This window comes from Cavia porcellus, unplaced genomic scaffold, assembly GCF_034190915.1.
Source record: "Cavia porcellus strain 051 isolate PalLab524CR breed Dunkin Hartley unplaced genomic scaffold, mCavPor4.1 scaffold_49, whole genome shotgun sequence".
Taxonomy (NCBI): domain Eukaryota; kingdom Metazoa; phylum Chordata; class Mammalia; order Rodentia; family Caviidae; genus Cavia; species Cavia porcellus.
This window is the reverse complement of record NW_026947532.1, coordinates 1,451,951-1,471,158: the sequence shown is the minus strand read 5'-3', so window position 1 is coordinate 1,471,158 and position 19,208 is coordinate 1,451,951. Positions and strand designations below refer to the sequence as shown.

The 19,208-nt window shown below is 60.4% G+C and overlaps 1 protein-coding gene across 2 annotated transcripts; it reads right to left on the bottom strand.

The window, feature by feature from the left end:
- Nucleotides 1-1,359: 1,359 nt before the first annotated feature.
- Dbh (dopamine beta-hydroxylase) lies at nt 1,360-18,081 on the bottom strand. Of its 2 annotated transcripts, XM_003473001.4 has the most exons (13): nt 17,707-18,081; nt 16,100-16,270; nt 13,863-14,009; nt 12,530-12,787; nt 11,611-11,787; nt 11,002-11,104; nt 7,950-8,116; nt 6,811-6,954; nt 6,515-6,553; nt 6,031-6,090; nt 3,436-3,563; nt 3,009-3,168; nt 1,360-1,788 (listed from the first exon to the last, which is right to left on the bottom strand). In XM_003473001.4, the coding sequence occupies exons 1-13, from the start codon at nt 17,728-17,730 to the stop codon at nt 1,657-1,659; spliced, it is 1,710 nt and encodes a 569-aa protein (XP_003473049.2). In that variant the 5' UTR covers nt 17,731-18,081; the 3' UTR covers nt 1,360-1,656. The 2 variants fall into 2 exon arrangements, with proteins under 2 accessions (XP_003473049.2, XP_063100216.1); XM_063244146.1 differs by lacking the exon at nt 17,707-18,081 and having other exon boundaries at nt 16,100-16,587.
- Between the last annotated feature and the right edge of the window lie 1,127 nt (nt 18,082-19,208).

Here is a 19,208-nt window from a genome sequence, read left to right as displayed (position 1 = left end):
GTGTCCTGCTGGTTAATCCTGCGCCCTTGGCTTCCTGCCTCATAACTGAGGGCATAGAGGTTGGGGGCCTAGAGCCTGGAGCCACCACATCTTGCCGGGTCCCTCCCAGGCTCCATAGCTCGCTCTGGAGGATGCTGGCACCAGCTCGGGCCTCAGTTTCCTCATCTGTCCAGGGAAGACAGTGGGGTCTGGCAGGTTCATTAGGCTGCCTGGAGCTGTGTGCAGGGTGGCATCTCTAAGGCTGCACTGATCACCCTGGCAGGGGCGGGGGTGGGGAACTGTGCCACTGAGGTCTCTGGGAGGGGGAGTGGGGCAGGGAAACTGTGGGTTTGAGGTGTCACTGCAGATGGCACTGTGGGGATGGGAGTGAGTCCTAGTCCGGGTCCTCTTGAGACCCCAGTGAGGTACTTCCTATCTGTATGTGGCACACACCAGGGCCCTTTGGAGTTTGGGGTACAGTGGCATTGGGAAGTCTGGCTGCCCTGGGGCCAGTGAGTCCCCCTCACAGCCTTCCCTGAGCCTGTGCTGCCTGCAGGGTCTTTGTCACTGGCCAGCCAGGGAGGGGCCGCTCCCCGTCACTGGTGCTGTAAGGATGACAGATGGCCCAGGGCTCTGGCTGTGGTGTCAGCCTGGCATTTCGAAGTGGTCTCGCCCTGTGACTTAGAGCATGATTTACAGCGTGGCAGCGGAGGGGCTGGGTGCTCCAGGCCATAATGAAGTGCTGGCTAGAGGGGCTGCGGCCACTGAGCTGCCATCTGTAGAGGGAGACCCAGGGCCCATCAATCAGCCCTGTCACCGGACGAGCAGCATTCTGCTGACCTGGCTGAATGGAGCCAAATCCGTCACTCCTCCGGCATCCACAACAGCAAGCAGAGCCGGCCTTAGGTGTCCGCTTGGAGCGGCCTGCAGCTTAGGGCAGTGCCTGGCCATGGGCAGGGTGTTGGGCCACAGGGGCCGCAGGGAGGCTCAGCAGGGCGTTCCCTGGCTAGCCCTCCTGACGTGAGCCACCTAACAGACGAGAGAGCTGAGGCCAGGCAGCAAGGCAGCCCGCCTGGCAGCCCACCTGTCACAGCCTCTGAGTGGTGGCCAGGGGTCAACAATGCAGCCTCAGTCCCGAGCCTGGCCCACTCCCTGCTGGTTCCCCAACTGCCAAAGCCACGGCGCCCATCCTGACATCTCCCAGGGTGCCTCAGGACCCTGGCATCTCCCCGGGATCCTGCTGGCTCTTGATCAGCTTGTTTTCAGGGTGGGGAGAGTTAGGATTCCCCTCTGGGTGGGAGCAGTTTCTTGGGCAAGCCTCTGACCAGCCGCACACCTGTCCTGCCTTGGGGCAGGGACGCCGCCCACAGGAAACACAGCCGCACTGCAGAAGTTTAAGAAGCACTGGCACCATACATACCAACGGGGACCGCCAGAAACAAGGGGCGCACGTGGCGTGGGGGGAGTCTCTGTCCCAGGACCCCTCAGTCCTGGTCCTTTACAGAGTCCACAGGGGTGGAAGAGGCCACATCTGTCACCTGGAGCCGCTCAGCCATGCAGGGACCCAGGGTAGGGGCTGGGGGTGGAGAGCTGGAGCAGACCATGCTGCACAGATGTTCCTCAGTGTGCGTGAGCCAGGAGGACGGCACAGAGCAGAGGGCAGGAGCAGGGTCATGCTCAGCCTTTGCTGAGGCCAATGCTGACCACGGTGGGGCCAGGAGGGCGCTGCGCCTGGCTGGCTGGGCACCGAGGGGTGGGCTCTTCCAGGGTGGAGATGATCTCAGGCAGGGGCTGCAGATCCCACTCACCCTGCAAGAAAGGGACAAGAGGTAAACTGAGGCTGGGAGGTAGGAAGGATGGCACCTCCCTGGCTACTTTTCCCAAAAGTCTCTTGGGTTCTTGCCCTCAGCTCCCCTCTTCTGATCTGAGCTCCTCTCCCCAAGCTTCTCCTCAGGTCCCACCCAGATGGACCCCGCCTTTCTCAGTGACTTAGCCCTGGAGCCATTCAGGCCTCTTCCTCTTCCTTACACACCCTCCACTCCATGCTCAGGGACTGCCCCCACGCACTGACACCATGGCATGGAATGCCCGGTTCCCAGCTGCCTCTGCTGTCCACTCCATGCTGTCATCTGCGCCAGAGCATTTGGTTTGGGGAGAACCAGCTCCCCCAGAGCTCCCAGAAAGAGCTGCTTCCCATAGCTGGGCTGCAGAGCCTCCATGCCCAGAAAACTCCCAGACCCGTGGCCCGAGCCCACGGCAGGGGAAGAAATAGGAGCCTTGAGCCCTACCGGCTCTTGAAGAGGAGAAGGACGATGAGGAGGAGGAGGACAAGGAGGAAGAGGAGAAGGAGGAGGAGGAGGAAGAGGAGCAGAGGAGGAGGATGAGCAGGAGCAGGAGGAGGAAAAGGAGGAAGAGGACAAAGAGGAGGAAGAGGAGGAGGAGGACAAGGAGGAAGACGAGGAGGAAGAGGAGGAAGAGGAGGAGGAGGATGAGGAAGAGGAGGAAGAGGAGGAGGAGGATGAGGAGGAGGAGCAGAGGAGGAGGATGAGCAGGAGCAGGAGGATGAGGAGGAAAAAGAGGAAGAGGACAAAGAGGAGGAGGAGGAGGAGGAGGAGGAGGAGGAGGAGGAGGAGGAGGAGGAGGAGGAGGAGGAGAGGAGGAAGATTGGCTGACCTGCTGGCTGCACCATAGGTTTCTCACGCTCTCTTCCCCCAGCACTTTATTTTAAGTTCTGGGGTGCCCTGCTCACCCCCCACCTCTGGTCAGGGAGCAGATTAAGTGTTGGGTTGTCCCTGAGAGAGGCGACTGCCCTGTCGCAACCTGCGGCTGCATTAGTGTCACACATCTGTCCCCGCACACTGGGGTCCCCGTCTGTCATCCTGGCTGAGTGTCTGTTGCCCACCATTTGGGGTTCACCCTTCGCCCCTGGTTGATGCCCTCCACCTTCTGCACAGTGGGTGACAGCAGGGCTGGGGCTGAGGGAGACTAGCCTGGTCCCTGCACCCCCATGTCCGGACACAAGGGTGCACCTGGAAGCGGACGGCTGAGGACTTGTTACAGTGCACGGAGATAGGCGCAAAGCCATAGAGTGCGGCCAGCACGTCGCGGCTGAAGGAGTTCCAGGGCACAGCGGCGAACTGCTGGGGCACGGAGGCCTGCGGGCAAGTGCACACCTCCTCGCTGTTGAACCTGTGTGGACACAGGGAGGGGCCTGTCGGGGACAGCAGAGCACCAGCACTGCTCCTCCAGGCCCTGTGCCCTCTGCCACTTCCTGAGAGGATGTGTGGGCCCCTCTGTGTGGGGCTGGGCTTCTGCTCAGGGCCAGATGGTGAACTAGGGCATTGATTAGTGATGTCTGCCGGGGACACAGCCATGTCCAGGAGCTTGGCCAGGATTCCTCCCATTCGCCCTCCTCCCAACACCATCCCTGGGAATCAGAGGGTGGGCAGACATCACCTGTTCACCAGGTGGAAATATTTCTGCAGGAAGCCGGCATCTACAGTGCTCTTGCAGAGTTCCAGCTGCGTCTGGGGATAGTAGTGTGCATAGTTGACACACATCTCCTCCAGGATCCCAAAGCCGCCCTGGGGGGCCGGAAACACCTGTCAGTGCTGGTTCCGTCCTAGACACCGGCACCCAGCGACGTAACTGAGGCACTGTCATCCTCTCGGGTGCAGGACCAGGCAGCCGTCCAAAGCCAGCAGGGAGCAGGGAACAAGGTCCCTCCTCCTGGGGGCTGCACCCCCCATACTGCAGGAGAGACGGGTCAGCTCGGGACAAGGCTTTGGAGACTGTTAGGTCTGCGTTGGGGTCAGGGCTGTGGCTGTCCCTGTTTCCAGGTGCAGAACTGAGTCTCAGGAGGATGAGGACAGCCCTGTCTGGGTGCATGCAGCTTCCTGAACAGGGACTTCTGGTCACTTCCAGATCTTGGTGGAGAGGAGCAGGGCTCCAGAGGGGCCAGGGCCTAGAGTTCACTGCACCGTTTGTCACAGCTCTCAGAGCCAGAGACGTGGAGCTCACAGTGGAGCCGGGACTGGACAGCGTGGCACAGTACCCCACCCCAGCTGTCTGGACAGTGATGGGGGCTGGGGCGAGAAAGGCCTTGACCACTCTGGCAGAACAAAAGCAGGTGCAGGGCTCAGCTGGGCTCTCTGTGGAGATGGCCCCGGGTATTTTCTCTGCACTGTCTGCCACGAAAGTCACAGTGAGCAGGTCGGCCCGGCCTGCGACAGCCCCACTAGACTTGGCAGTGGCCTGCACTGGCCTCTGGTCCTAAGTCCCTGTCCCCAGCGTCTGTGCCCCTTGCTCCCTGAGTTCTCTGCCCTGCCCCGTATCCCCCAGGGCCATAGTGGCCCGTGCCTCCACCCCCCTCTCCTGGGAGGAAGCTTCCCTTCCTGGCCCTGCCTGTGGAAAGATTCCCCCCTCTCTGACCACTCCTGGCCTCAAGATGGAGGGCACAGGTTGACACCAGCAGAAGCCCCTGACCCTGGGCCTGTGATCTGCTGCCCAGGGCTGCGTGTACCACTCACGGAGCTGACAAGCCAGGGACTAGTGTCTGCCCTGGACAGGAGGCCTGGGGGCTGCCCCATTGTCACTTGCAAGTTCCTGGTCCTGCAAGTCCTTCTCCTGGGTCACCAGTGCCATGCCTGCAGGACAGGACTGGGCTGCAGCTGGAGCACCCAGGCCATCTGCTGTTGTCACAGACTGAGCCTCTTTAGAAAAATAAGGATGCTAGGCCCACCAGTCTGTCCTGAACCCCAAGACCATGATCTAGAGAAGTCACCACCTCAGACCCAGGAGAGCAGAAGGGTGTAGCAAGATGTCCTCGGGCACTCACAGTACCCAGAACTGTCTGGAACAGTGCTTTATCTGCGGAGCCCCTGGACAGGGGTCTGCCCTCTCTGAGGTCTCAGAGCTCACCTGAGGAGAAAGCAAGTGACAGCTCCTACCTTGGAGCAAAGCTAACAGAGAGGTGAAGACAATGCAAATGTTCCTTGGCTTTGGCCTGTCCTATGGGTGTTGTGAGTGGGCGACCCTGAATGAGACCCCCTTGGAATCAGGAGTATCTGGGAATAGACTAAGTCACCAAGGTGCGCACTTGAAGCATGTACATGCTGTGGTGTGAGAATTCCACCCTAGAGCCGGCAAAAACCATAACCAGGGTAGCGCTGCTGGCCCATCAGGTGTCCGCAAGAGACCTGTGTCCAGTGCAGGGTGGAGCTACGACGTCTGGGTGTGGGGTAGATGCAGCCCCGTGTTTGGTGCCCCCAGTGTCCCAAGTCACTGAGGGAAGACTGGGAAGTGCCTTCATCAGTGAAGGAGAAGTTCTGGGACCCTCCACACCCCAGCAGGATGACCCCTTCTCCGCCAGTCTCTCAAGGCTGCATGGACACCACGCTACCAGGAGAATGGTCCCTCCCCGGCCCCTGCAGCCTGGATCATCACAGCCCAGCCAAGCTAGCCTCTGGCACATCCCTCTGGCTGTTGGTCACACATCTGCCAGGTCCCGGCCACGTCTCCAGCCTCTACTGGCTGCACACCGCTCCCTCAGCCATCCTCCAGCCCTGCCACGGCCCTCGCCCGGCTCCCTCCACCACCTTCTCCTGACCACCTCTGGCTCCCTGCCCCCTGGGTCTGCTTTTCAACGTTTTACCATCACTTGGCTTTCTTGAAGGCATTTCTGTCCTCTGGGGGGCTTGGAGCCCTGCCCAGTGGTAGGCACACTGTGCCCATAAGTGTCCACCGGAGTGGCTGCCAGGCTGGAGCAGGTGACAGTGTGGCCTGAGCATAGATCAGTGGCATCGCTGCCCATGTTTGGGCTTCAGCAGGACCAGCTCAGTGTCTGAGATACTGCCTTTCCTCGGAATGCTCAGGGGACACTGGAGCCAGGGACGCTGAGCCCATGCATGGAGGCTACTCTCCTAGGGTGGCTGGCTAATAGGGAAGTGAGGTTGGACAGCCCTGAGTCTGTGGAGGAGTTAGGGTGAGGTCTCAGGAGAGCCACAGAAATCCTCCACCCCACACCTGGACCAGAGAGGGCTGGTGACTTACCACAGTGACCAGCTTTCTGTCTTCCGTGTTGTACGTGCAAGAAGTGATGAGGACGTCCCCCTGGGGCAGGTCGACAGATGGTCAGTACCTCTCACGAGCTCCTGGGTGCAGCTCACAAGGGCTTGAGCCGTGGAGCATGTGCTGCCACATTCCCCATGAGGCCACAGTCTCCATGTTCCCAGGGGATCCGGGCCGGAGACAGGACACATCACACCTGGCCACATGATAGTCCACCTCCCTGCCCAGCCATGGCTTCCCCTCCTGGGACACAGGGGTGCCCACTCCAAATCCTGTCTTTCCCTGAGGCTTTTGAGGTTTGTGGTCTGGCTGATCAGGCTGGGGTCTGACACAGGCCCACCGATTACCTCCTGGAAGTCCTGCTTGTGTCCCACATGGGCCACACTGCCCACCTGAGTCCCCTTCTCTCCCCACCCCTCCTCCTCCTCCTCCTCCTCTGGCCACCTCGTCCCTGCCCCACACTCACCCGGGAGACAGTCACGGGCTTCTTCAGCATGCGGATCTCCTGCGTGGGAAAGAACAGAGTGGGATGTCCCGCTCCCAGCCACCCTGCTCCTCCATCCCTGCCCACCAGCACTTCCTGGCCTCTCTGGAGAGCTAGGGACTCCAAGTGTGGGTTTTGGGTGGAGGGGATGGGATTAGAACAAGAAGACGATGTTCCAGACCCCAAATGTACCGTTGGAGGCCCTGCTCCTTTAGACACAGGCAGGACAGCAGAGGGGAGTTTCTGGGGCTGGCCCGGGGGGGGGGCAGGGTCTCCACCTGGAAGTGTGGACTGTAGTGGTTGTCCCTGTTCACCACCTCCAGTTCCCGGCCGTCCCGGGCCAGCACAGTGACCACTTTCCTCCCGGTCAGGTGTGTATGGAGCTGAGAAGCAAAGATGTGGATCCCGGAGGGCGGCAGGGCCTGTGGGTGGGCAGGACACAATCAGGGTCCAGCCGGGAGCCATGGGGACTGGCAGCAGGGACAAGTCCTCTGCTGTCTGGGCATCTTTGTCTCCTCTCTGGTCAGGTCAGCTCCCCGTCAGGCCAGGCAGGGCTGAAGGGCTGAGAGCTGCCTCACCCTTCCTGGCCCTGTCACACAGGGGTCGTTTCTGTCCTCTGCCCCAAGGTTACCCACCATCTGCACCCTGTGGGCAAGGCACAAGGGGGCCACCGAGCTGAGTAGGATGGCCCCTGACCACAGCCCCGGGTCTGTGAGATGACAACTTGGATTCTCGTGCCGTGCTTGGCAGGGCCACCGTGTGCCAGGCATCAGGTCAGCCTGCAGCATGGCCTGCTTCATTTGGGAAAGGTCCTTGCCACATGGCTGCGGCCAGCGGTTGACCTGAGGGACCAACGAGTCACTGCATAGCACAGGAGCCCCTGAACCCGAACGCCCAGGCCCATCCTGAGATTGTCACAGATGTGGTCATGAGGGCTCCTGTCCCTCAAATCACTGCAGGGCACAGAGGTGTCACCACGAGGGGGGCAGGGACAGTGGCTGGGAGCCTGGCGGAGAGCCAGTCACGTGTGGCACCTCCAAGCAGCAGAGTGTGGCGAGGGTGGGGATGTGGCTGAGTCACAAGGAGTGGGTGACGAATTTTAGGAAACTTTCTATCTAAAGAAAGTCAGCCCCAGGCTAGAGAAGGATCTGCTGTCTGGAATGGTTCTTCGGTCCCTCGGGGGCCTGTTGTCCTAGGCTGTGCCAGGAGAGCACAACACAGTGACAAGGACCACATGTACTCTGTCCACTCCGGACTGCGGGCTCCTCCTCAGAGTCACACATAAGTGTCTGTTTCCTGTGAGCACTGCCCCTTGGGACATGGGGACGTCAGCCTCCATGGCACCCACGGATGCACTCAGCTCGGGGTCAGGGCAGCTGAACCGTCACCTCCACCCTGGCCGCCCCAGGCTGCTCACCAGCTCGGTGCACTTATCCGTGCAGTAGCCGGTGAGGATGAAGGCAGGCTCCCGTGGCGGGATGGCCATCATGGGCGTGTACACCAGCCCCAGCTCCAGGATGCCCGCGTCGAAGCGCCGCAGCGTGGCCGTGTAGTAGAGGCGGATGCCAGAGGAGTCACGCCGGCCTATGGGGTGGAAATGATGGGTGGAGGCTGCTCGGTGGCCCTGAGGGTCGATCATCCAGAGACCCAGAGTCTTGGACCGGGAAGCAGAAGGTCACCCATGTCTGCTCTGTTGTCCACATCCACAGCGGTCCTGGCAGGAAATCAGCCCTCAGGGCGTACGAGGGTGTCAGGGTATGTCTCGGATACCTCAGGACAGGGCCTGGAACCTGTCCCCGCTGTCTCCTGGGAGAGTGCGGGGCAGGAGAGTGCTGAGCACAGTGTGAGAAGCCCCTGAGGAGCAGGCCCCCATGGTACCCCTGTGGCAACCCCTGACCCTTCTGTCTGCCTAGGAAAAGCCTGACCAGGCGTGCACAGGGTCCTGCATGGTCCAGGCCTTGCTTGGTCACCGGGGGTGGGCCCAGGCAACTCACTGTCCCCGTCTCAGTTCATAGTCAAGGCCCCTTCCGGGAGAATCAGGCACGTCTGCCAGCGTGGAGACTGTGGGTCCCAGATGGGGTAGCCTCCTGGATGGGGCTCTGTGGCCACAGGAGGTCAGAGGCTCAGGGATGCTTCCACCTGCCCATGTCCCTGCAGTGGCCTGGATGTCCTTGGGATGGAATCAGCCAGGAATGAGTGTTGCCCTCGCTGTGCTCGGAGCCAGGAGCTCATCACCTGATCTGTCACCTCAGACCGCATTAAGAAACTTTGTCCCTACTTACAGATGGGAAAACCGAGGGCAGAGGCTGGGCAGAAGACCCCGCCTGAGACTCTAGGGAAGCAGTGGCTGGGGTGCTATTGGGGGGCCATCAGCTCTGCCCCTCCTAGCCCCCCAACATCCAGGCTCCGATGGCTTCCATGTCTCCAGGCTGATAACATCACAGGATAATAATAAAAAGCAGCAGCAGGTGGTGAGGACTCAGATGCGGGTAAATAATGAGATAATCTTGGGTTTTGATATTTATAGGAGAAGCATCTCTTTGAAGACTCGTGAAGTGACAGGAGCCTTCTTATATTTGGCAAAGGATCCGTAAATACAGCCAGATCATCAGGAGGAGACAGACTGCCTGATGCTTAAGGAGTTTTCGAAAATCCATTTGCTTTCAGGTTTTAAATGAGCAATAAATCCCGCAGCCCGCTAAAGCCCCAGCCGCCCGCGGCCTTCTCCCAGTCTGCCATGGATAATTCCAGCGGGGGGGAGAAAGTATCGCTGCACAGCCAGCAAGAAAGTCAGGTGCCATCAGCTGAGTGCAGCCCGCACCCGCGTCCTGCAGGGGGCAGGGTGGGAGGGGGGCCCTGGGAGGTATGGGGCCTCGGGGCTATGGCGGCTCAGGGAGCACGGGGCTCCCCAGCTTCCTTGAGCCTCCTGTCTGTCAGTCAGCCTGTTTCTGCTTCTCCCTTGCTCAAATAAAATCAGTGTGGTTCCAAAAGTGGGGGTGGGGAGAGGCCGAGGATGGTGGAAGACGCTGGTACAACAGAGAGAAGGAAATATTTTCAGTTTCTGCTAGTGCATGCTGGCATTCCCATCCTAAAGAGACTCTGGCTGGTTCGCCTTCAGGCTCGGGGTGCTCCAGCAGCCTCCCACGTAGCAGCCAGGCCCGGCAGAGTCTCTGTGCCTCTCCGCTCTGTGCCCAGCCTTGCTCCACACAGACTGTCCCTCTGCAGCTCCCTTGTGGGACTCCCTGTCCCCTAAGCCCGGGCTAAATGCCACCGATGTGCACTTCATCCTTGCTGCTCCCATACGTGCCTGCTTGCACGCCTCCCTTGTCTCACTCGCTTCCAGAAGGTCCCTGAGGGCATGCATGTGTCTTGCTCATCCCACCTGCCGTCCCTGCTCAGCACTAACACAGACCCACAGCAAACACTGGCGTGGTTAGAACACTGCCTGCATTTCCCAGGCTGGGCGCCGTACAGCGTGCAGCAAGGTGGTGGACGGTGCCCCTTGCCTTGGGTGCCCCGAGCTCAGCTGGACCACGTGAGCCACCTCGAGTACACAATCAGAACCGAGCCTGGAGAAGGAAGTGGACTCAGCACTGTGGCAACAGGTGACCATGAGCAGGTCCTTGCCCTGGACTTGTGAATGGGGGCCAGAGCACCACCCTGCTACCCTCTAGATGGCTTCGGGGACAGTCTGGGTGTGAGGGCACCAAGGGCTCCTCAGTTGCACAGGGAAGACCTCACTAATTGATTCCAGTACTGCCCTGTTGGTCAGGGATGGACTCTTTTTTTTTTCCTTTTTTTTTTTTTTTTTTTTTGTCTTTTTCATTTTTATCGGTACCGGGGATCGAACTCACGACTGCCTGCTTGCAAGGCAGGCGCTTATGCCGCTAAGCTAAATCCCCAGCCCCTCAGGGATGGACTCTTATACTGGGCACTCTCCCCACGGCCCACAGCGCTGGGGCTTCCACCAGCAGAGCCACAGCTGCCCTGGTGGCTGCGTATCCTCGAGGGTGACAAATGGTGTGCTGTCTACAGAGGCAGCCTGGGACCAGCTGGGCTCATGGCCCCGTGCAGCTCAGCCTTTGCAAGGCTGTGTGACTGAGGCCGTGGGGGACGGCCACCCCTGCTGGACTCATCTCTGCTCACTCTGCTGCCCTGGCAAGGTCCCCTGCCCCTGGGCTTCAGCCTTGCTGTTGGAAAAGTGGGATGTGGGGATGTCCTCTGCCTTCCTCCGGTGGGTAGTTCGGGGCCAGAGGAAGTGCTGAGCCTACTGTGTGCCAGGCCATTGCCTGGGGCTGAGTGAGGAGCCGGCTTGCAGGCTCTGTCCCGGGAGGGGGACAGGGAGCAGGGACACAGAGCAGGGACACAGGTGGCCTGTGGTTCTATGGGTTGTGAGGTAAGAGGCTGAAGCCTTAGGGACTCAGGCCAAGCAACACCAGGTGCTCCCCATCCCCAGCCACTGCGCTCACCTTGGATCTTCAGCGGGTTGTGGTAGTGGACTTCTAGGCGGAGAAACCGGGAGGACCCCGTGCCCCCAAAAGGAAGGCCGGCCTCCTCTGGGTAGTAGAATGCCTGTGGGTTGGGGGCAGAGAGATCACACAGGCTCGGGGAAGGGTCCTGGGCAGGTAGAGACAAACACGCCCACCTGTTGGGGACTGAGCTGGGGGTGGTGGCATTGGTGGGGCACGTGGATCACACTGGTACCCTGCCATCTGCTTTCCTGTTAGACTTAGGGTCAGGTTGTGGAGAGGGGCACTAGGCCTTGCTAGCCTTGCCCCTCCTCCCTTCATGCTTCCCTGGACAGGGGCTGTCACTGATGCAACCCCGAGGGACTGAGCCCGTGAGGCCATGACAACTTCTCCAGCCACCTCCAGCCCCCCCAGGCTTTGCACCAAACCCTGACTCATCAGAACATGAAACTGGTACCCACAAAGCATGTGGGCATAGGGGCGCTTGGGTTTGGGGATACAGACGCCCTACAGGTGAGGCAGGCACTGGGCAGCCCCGTGCATCAGGGAAATGGGGATGGACAACTTCATCCTCGCCTGGGCACTCAGCAAGGGGCAGGACACACGCACCCTGGCACCCAGTGCCCACGCAGCCAGCACGTGGCGGCAGTAGTTGAGGCGCTCCGGCTTCATTCTGGAGTCGCAGGGCCCGCTGAAGTGGGGGAAGCTCTCGAAGCCGCCGGCGCACTGGAAGATTTCCATGTGGTGCACCAGGGCCTCGTTGCCCTTGGTGACGATGGGCTCATACTGCAGAGGGACAGCACTCTGAGGGGGGAGCCCGGCCCAGCAGACGTCTGCCCTGCCCTGCTGGCCTTCCCTGCCCTACTGTGATGGAGAGGGGTCAGGACATGGCCTCCAGAAACACAGAGGGCAGAGGGATGAACAGTCCTGAACCAGGCAGAGTCCACTGGAGGGACAAAAACAGGAAGTGGGCCACTTCCTGATCAGGTGGGGGCAGGAAGGCAGCTGTGTCTCCTATGCGGGGCAACTTCAGGGCAAACGCACTGGGACCCACACCTGGCAGAGGCGGGGCGGCTGCAGCTCTGGCCACACCGTTCCCTGCTGTGTGGTGCTGGGCACTCACTGAGCCCCTGGCTGTTCAATGTCCTCAGGAAATAGGTGCAGTGTCCAGTATTGGGCACTGCTGTGATGGCGTTCCTCATGGCCTCACCTTCACCCCCACAAGGTAAGTAGGTGACCAGGGAAAGCTTCTGTTTCTGTTCTACAGCCAACAAATTCTTAAGCTGCTTCCCCATAGGATGGACAGAAGACAGCAGTGGCCCAAGCCAGGGACAGACACAGATCTCAATCCTGGCTACTGCGGTCCAGGCCAAGAAGCCAGAGCTCAGAGGCCCTGGAGTGGGTGTGAGCAAGGTGCCAGGGTCTCAGGCAGCAGGCGGGCACCTGTTTCCACAGGACCATGGGAGCTGTCCAGGGTCAGGGACACTGGCACCCTTGGGAACAACAGTGCAACCCCAACCCCACACACCATGACGATGTGGTGCCGGGCGAAGCCCTGGGGCAGCTCGGAGATGTAACACCAGTATGTGGTCTCCTGGCCAGGGATCAGGACATCAGGAGCCCGGATCTCCATGGTGCGGGTGTCTGCGGGCACCTTCGGCACGGGGATCTCGGGCTTCAGCAGCTGCACCCGCTGCAGCCCCGTCTGCAGACCTGAGGTGTTGATGGCCTCCAGTGATGGGAACGGCTGCTCCAGGATCCCGTATACCAAATGGACAGTGTCATCCTGCAGTCAGACAGGGTTGGTCATCGGCTACTCTGCTCCCCCAGGGTGGGTACCTTGTCACCAGAGGGGCTCTGTGTCCCTGCCCACCACAGCCACCTGGTGGCCTGCTCTTGGCTCTGCCTGCAAGGGGGTTCTCGTGATGGCTGGGACTGCACCCCAGGCTGACTCCCCGGGCCCGAGAGCCCCAGGCCTTTCTAAATCCACACACCTAGTGTTCAGTCAGCAGGTGACAACCACCGTCAGCCAGGATGCCTGCTCCCTCTTCCCAGCCCGAGGTCCTGGCAAAGGCTGGTTTGTGTCCCCTGGTCAGGCCAGCCCGGCCTGAGGAGTCAGGGCCCAGGGAAAGCTGGCCGGAGCTCCCTAGCAGCGAATCTAACCACATTGTCTGCAGTGTCCCATCCACCACCAGCCCCACCAGTGGGGACCCAGGAGATCTTGGTGCCCTGCCTCAGTTTCCTCTCCTAGGAAACCACCAATGTTTTATATTTATGGACTTGGTGCCCATTTGTTCATCTCCAGTCCAAAACCTGACCCCTGAGCCAGGCAGGGTGGTGCTCGACCTCATTCCTGCTCTCTGGGAGGCTGAGGGAGGAGGGTCACCAACAGTTCCACCCTAACCTGAGCAGCTCAGTGACTTGGCAAGACCCAGTCTCAACATGAAAAAGTAAAACAAAAATTTTAAAGGGCTGGAGATGGAGCTCAGTGCAAAGGCCCTAAATTCAATCCCCAGTAAACCATTGACCCAGCCTTCCTGATGTGTGTGGCTCTCAATCTGGGTGGAACCCATCCCGGCATTGCCTCACTGGCTGGTGTACCACACCCCACCTCAGTCACCAGGGCCCTCAGGCCCAGGAAGAGCAGCCAGAGACCCCTGGCCCTGCCCCAGCTCCACCCATACTTCCGCCCCCAACTGCCCGAAAAGTCTCCATAGCGTTGCAGCCCTGCCCTTGGGAACTGTGGGTAACAAGTCTCTTGATGGCACTGGCCATCCACCTCCACAAAGCAAGGCTGGCACAGGCCACCAGCCAAGCCGAAGGCCCTCGGTGAAAGGCGGCAAAGCATGCTGGGTTGTTACCTCAATGAAGTAGTCCTTGGGATCACAGGTGGCAAAGGGCCTCCTGAAGACCAGGGACAAGCCATCCGGGGTGTCCTGTGCCTGCAGCAGCTGATAGTCCTGCTGCTCGTCCAGGTGGATCTGCCCCTTCTGGTCACTCCAGGCATCCTGCAGAGAGGCTCAGGTTGGGGCAGGAAGTGGCCGGTGCCCAGGGCCCTTTCCTGGTGCAACTCTCACACTGTAGCCTGTACCTCATTCCCTGAAGTGGATCCCTCCTCCCATCTGTCTGTCTGTTTTGCAGTGCTGGGAAGGAGCCCTGCACCTGTGTGTGCTAGGCAAGCCCCCCCCCCCCCCAGTCCTCCCAACTCTCTACATCTGTCTCTGCTGGGAGCTGAGCCCCATCCTGCTCACATCTGCTGCAGCCAGGAGTGGTCAGACTCCAGGTGGGCTGGGACCTGAGAATCCAGGCCTGGGGTGAGACCCAGGAACCCCTATGGGTAGGGAACGGCCTGACCCTAACCCTAACACAATAGGACTAGGGTCATGCACCAATGCCACCACCTTTCCTCCAGGAGAAGAGAAATGGAACGGTGGGAGGGAGAGGGAGAAGGAGGGAGAGACAGGATGGGGAGAGGTGAGGGAGCCATGAGGATGGGAGAGGGGGATGGAGGAGCGTGGGGGCAGCAAGAGAGAAACCAGGCCAAGCATTGGAGGTGGCTGTGCTCACCTCCCGGTGTCCACTCTGACAGCAAGCCGCACCCCGACCTTCCTTCCCCTCACCCCACTCCAGCCTTGCCTGAAGAGTGTAAACTGAGGCTCAGAGGGAGTGAGAGGCTGGCTGCATTTTCCCAGGAGGGTTCCCAGAACCTGGATGCCCCCCACCCCCACACCAGGGTGCCTCTAGCAGGCTTCTGTCCTGGAGGAAGATCCCATGGGCAGAGCCTCCCCAGCCAGCAGGGATCAGGAATGCCCCAGGCTGCTGTGAAGATTTCAGGCAGTGCTTTTAATCCTGTATCTGAGGCTACAACATGTTTCATTTCCTTGAGAAAAAAGAGCCTTGCAGAAGACCGTGCACCGTTCTCCCAGAGGGAGGCAGCACGCCTGGGTGGGAGGCGCTGACCTGGAATAGGCTTATCTCGGCAGCGGCAGCACTGTGGCTGGGTGCTTCAGCAGGAAGGGGAACGCCAGGACTCAGGTAGTGCAGGTGGCCAGAAGAGTGACTCTAGGCCTGACATTTGCATTCTTAGGAGCTTGGTGCACTATTTAACCTCGAGGGATACCGAAAGTTGGTGTCACCCTGGCTTCCTCCTTTGCCCTGGGAAAGCCCCGAGAGGGAGGGGCTCCCAGGTCAAGCGGGGATCCAAGCCCTCAGCACCAGACACCTGAGCCCAGGAATCTGGCTGTGGTCTCAGAGCCACCGCACAGCCCAGCTCTGCCCCACCCTGCCTACTGTCCTCAAGCAAGGGATCTGACCATCCCAGCCTCAGTGCCTCATCCCAAAAAAGGGACCCAGGGACGGAGGAAATAATTCTCCTCACTTTCAGTGGGGAAACTGAGGCCTGAGCAGGAGAAAGCCCATCTTTGGCCTTCGTGTGCCTGTGGTCATGGGGAGAGTTGGGGTTTGTGTGCAGAGAGGGGTTGGTGACTGGTCCCCCCCCCCCCGCCTTAGGGAAGGAAAAGTCATGACCCTGGCTCAGGCTCTCCCTCTTCTGGTGACCCCTGCTGCTTGTGGGGACCCCAAAGGACACAGCAGTTTGAAAAGAGACTCTGCCTCCTGCACCCTCGAAGGCACGGGTAGGGGTTCATTTTCGAGGAAGAAACCAAGGTCCTGACCTCAGTGGGTTTGTCCTTACCTGGAGTCAGGCTGTGTGTGTGTGTGTGTGTGTGTGTGTGTGTGTGTGTGTACGCACATGTATGCTGTGCAGAAGGTGGAGGAGTGCACCGTCCTGACACTGGGTGCTACTGTGTGCCACCTCCTGGCTGTGTTGGGTATGCCGGCCCTGGTCTTGTGGCATGGGGTATCATTGTGGCTGCATTCACATGGAGGGGGCACCGTGTCATTTGGGGCACCCGGTTGAGGACCCTAGGAGGTACTATGTCCTGCTCCTCCTCCGTGGCCCATGGTGCCCATACTGGGGACGCATCCTGGCTGAGAGGTGGCAGGGAAGTGCCCTCGGCCGGATGGAAGAGGGAGAGCTTAGGAGCAGGGCCAGACAGGGTGCCACGGTCGAGGTGGGGCCCTGGGTGGGGAGACTCACAGCAAAGTAGGCCCTGTCGCCGTTGGTCCAGAGCATGATGAAGTCGGCGTTCTCCAGCTCGCCACGGTCCGACATCCCGAATAGGAGCCCGGCCTTGAGCTCACGCACCAGCAGCTGGAAGTGGATGGCCTGCTGGACGTAACTGACATTCCAGGAGAGCTCCAGGGTGCCCTGGGGGTCCAGAAGGATGCGGTAGGGGAAGGGGTTCTCAGGGGGTACCGAGCCCTGCAGCGCGGCCACCAGGATGACCAGGAAGACGGCGACTGCTGTGCCGTACATGGAAGCTGCTTCACGCACACTGGGACTGGGGAGCCCGGGCCCTCGGTGCTGGTGACTGGGGTCTTGCATGGTGGGGCTGAGCTCCATGGCCTCACTGGGCCATTTATGCCCTGGCCCCCAGGAGGGGCCAGGGCCAGTCTGCCTGGTAATTGCATTAGTCTGGTGGGGAATTCAATTGTCCTGGTGTCCCTCCCACCAGCCTGAGCCCCGGGGCAAGTGCTCTCTACCCTCCCCTCCCCTAATTGCACTAATGACACATGGCTATCATCAGGAGAAATCGAAGTGGACCGGCTAAGGTCCATCTGGACAGCAGCACCTTCCGCAGCCTGGGCCACCTCTCAGGCTGCTGGGGCCCATCGTCACCCAGAGTCCCAGGGGTGCTTCCTGGGGTGACCAGTGGTGGCTTTCGGTAGCCAGGGATTTAGCCCAGTCAACTACATGGTTTCTATAGTACTGGGGGTGTGGATCGATTTCAAACTAAAAATACAGCATAGTCCCCAGACAGGCTGTGTTTGACGCTCCCCGCAGCCTGCTGCTCCCGCCTTTGCCTCCTCTGTTTCCCCACCAGTTCCAGCTGGTGCCATGGCTGCTCAGGCAGATGGGCGGGGGTTGCAGGCCGAGGACAGAGGGTAGGGAGAGGATAGGGAGGTGCAGGCCTGCTCCTTTGAGTCCCAGTGCCCACAGGTTCCGCTCAGTCAGAGTGGGGTTCCTGAATCTATGCCCCTTCAAGACAGTGACCCCTGGCACGACCAAATCCTGCTTGGCCTCTGCTGCGAACCTACCCTTGCCTGGCCAGAGTGACAGATCTCTCCTGCTCCCTCCTTGTCTCTCTCCCTCTCTCCCCCATTCTCCTCTCTCCAGTGTTAGGAACCTGCAAGTATGGTGGCCCCAACCCTAAGTCCTCTGCAGTGCCCGAGGATGACCTGAGCCTGCTGTGTCGGAGGTGGCTCTTGGTCCTTCTGCATAGAAACTTGGTGCAGTGCCTCAGGGGACACTGCATCCTTTGCTGGGGTCATGTGGAGCTGTGGGGGTGGCCAGAGCGGGCTGGTACAGAGCCTCCCAGGGTGGCAGGTGCCACTTGCACACGCAACAACAGGTCAGAAGCTGCTGGTGCAAAGGTGGGGTGCTGTTGGGCTGCAGCCTGGCCCCGGGGTGAGCCCAACTGAGCCCATTTAGGGAGAGTTTCTGGCCCAGAGCCTCCGTCTCTGGAAGCAAGCAGCCAGAGATCTCTGGTTCCTCCAGCTCGTCTCAGCCTAGCAAGGCCAGGAGCAGGGGCCCAGGGAGTCCTGAGCCCAGGGGACAGGAAGGCAGAAGGTCCCATTCCTTACCCGGATCTGGGGCAAGATCAGCATTGCTAGGCGCCCCAAGGAGGAAAGCGACGTGTGTGTCCCCTAGTGAACACCAGAGTGCTGCAGACACCGCATATTTTTAACAAGATTTAGAAGACACCCTTGTTCTCCATTTCAGAGCCAGGCTGGAACCCAAGCTGCCTTCCCAGGTCGAGAGAAAGGATGTGGTTGAGCTCAGATGTAACAACCACCGGAGCCCCATCGACTGGCAGGTGATGGGGGCGACAGCCCTGTTTCCCTGCTGCTCTGTCCTCGCTGGGTGAGGGAGCAGGGTCTGTGGCTGTCCCTGCCTGACACACAGGAGGGGCAGCTGCAGAAAGGAGAGTCTGCCTACACCTGGATTTGCTCGGCTGTGCTCTCAGCTGGAGGGGCCACACACCCGGCAGCCAAGGTCACAGAAATTCCACTGGAGTCAGGAGGGGGGAAGGGCAGGCCAGAAATGCAACCTCCAGGAAGGGGGGTGGGGTGAGGGAGCGGTCCCCACGAGGCCAAACACCACGCCCTTCCTGGCACCAATGCACCTTGAGAAGCAGCAATCTGACCCCCGGGCAGGAAGCAGTGCTCAGCTGTCCTGTCCACGCCCTCGTCAGAGGTGACACCGCCCGCCCCAGTACCTGCTGGGCACGCACAGTGCTGAGCCAGCCGGACACAGCCTCTGTGCTGGGCGGGGTCTGGTTCTTGGGGAGCTGCCCTCGCCCAGCTCTGCTGCTCTGCCTGGGCAGGATAGGTGTGTGCCGCCCTCCAAGAGTGGGGGTGAGTTGGGGGTGCCACACGGTGTCACTGCCACCATCTCAGGAGATGAACCCTGCTTGCCACGGATCGGTGCCTGGCTTCCCTCCAAGGCGCTTCGACGACAGCTGACCTCATTTGGAACCAATTTCAGCGTTCTAATAAGCCCTTTGCCTTCTGAGCTAAGGAAGCTGTCGGCTTTGGCGGACTGTAATCCCCCATCGACTCTGCCACGTGAGGCCAGCTGCGGCTGACTTCCTGGCTGTGGGCGGTGATACGGTTGGGGTGGGAACTGAAGCCGGGTGAGCCCCCTGGCCAGGCTCTGCCACTCCCCAGCAAGGGCACATGCAGGGCCATGTCCTGCCTGCCCCACGCCCAAGCCCTGAGGGACCTACAGAGGCAGGGAGGACTGTCACACAGGCTGACATAGCAGGTGACATGGATCCCACGTCCCGGCAGCACATCTCCCTTGAGGGTGGCTGCTGCCCCCTCATCCTGAGCACTGGCCACAGACAGAGGCAGAAGAGAGAAGGTGTGTCCTCCCAGGCCATCCTGAGGCTGCTGTGCACCAGGAATGAGGCTGTGCAGTGGCCCTGAGACTGTGACCATAAGGCCTGCCCATAGCTCCCCATGCCCAGAGCTGGGTACCAGGCAGCTGGACCCTGTGATCCTAGAGGCCTGGGGACATGGCCTGGGGATTCCCACTAGTCCCAGAGCTTGGCAGGAGAAATGCAGCTGACCCAGAGGATCGT

Excerpts from the sequence above, each read along its gene's own strand:
- Dbh (XM_063244146.1), bottom strand. The coding sequence starts at position 16,465 with ATGGAGCTCAGCCCCACCATGCAAGACCCCAGTCACCAGCACCGAGGG. Across the intron at positions 6,955-7,949 it reads CGGATAAGTGCACCGAGCTG|GCCCTGCCGCCCTCCGGGAT; the intron begins GTGAGCAGCCTG and ends GCCCACCCACAG. Across the intron at positions 3,564-6,030 it reads ACAGAAAGCTGGTCACTGTG|GGCGGCTTTGGGATCCTGGA; the intron begins GTAAGTCACCAG and ends CCGGCCCCCCAG.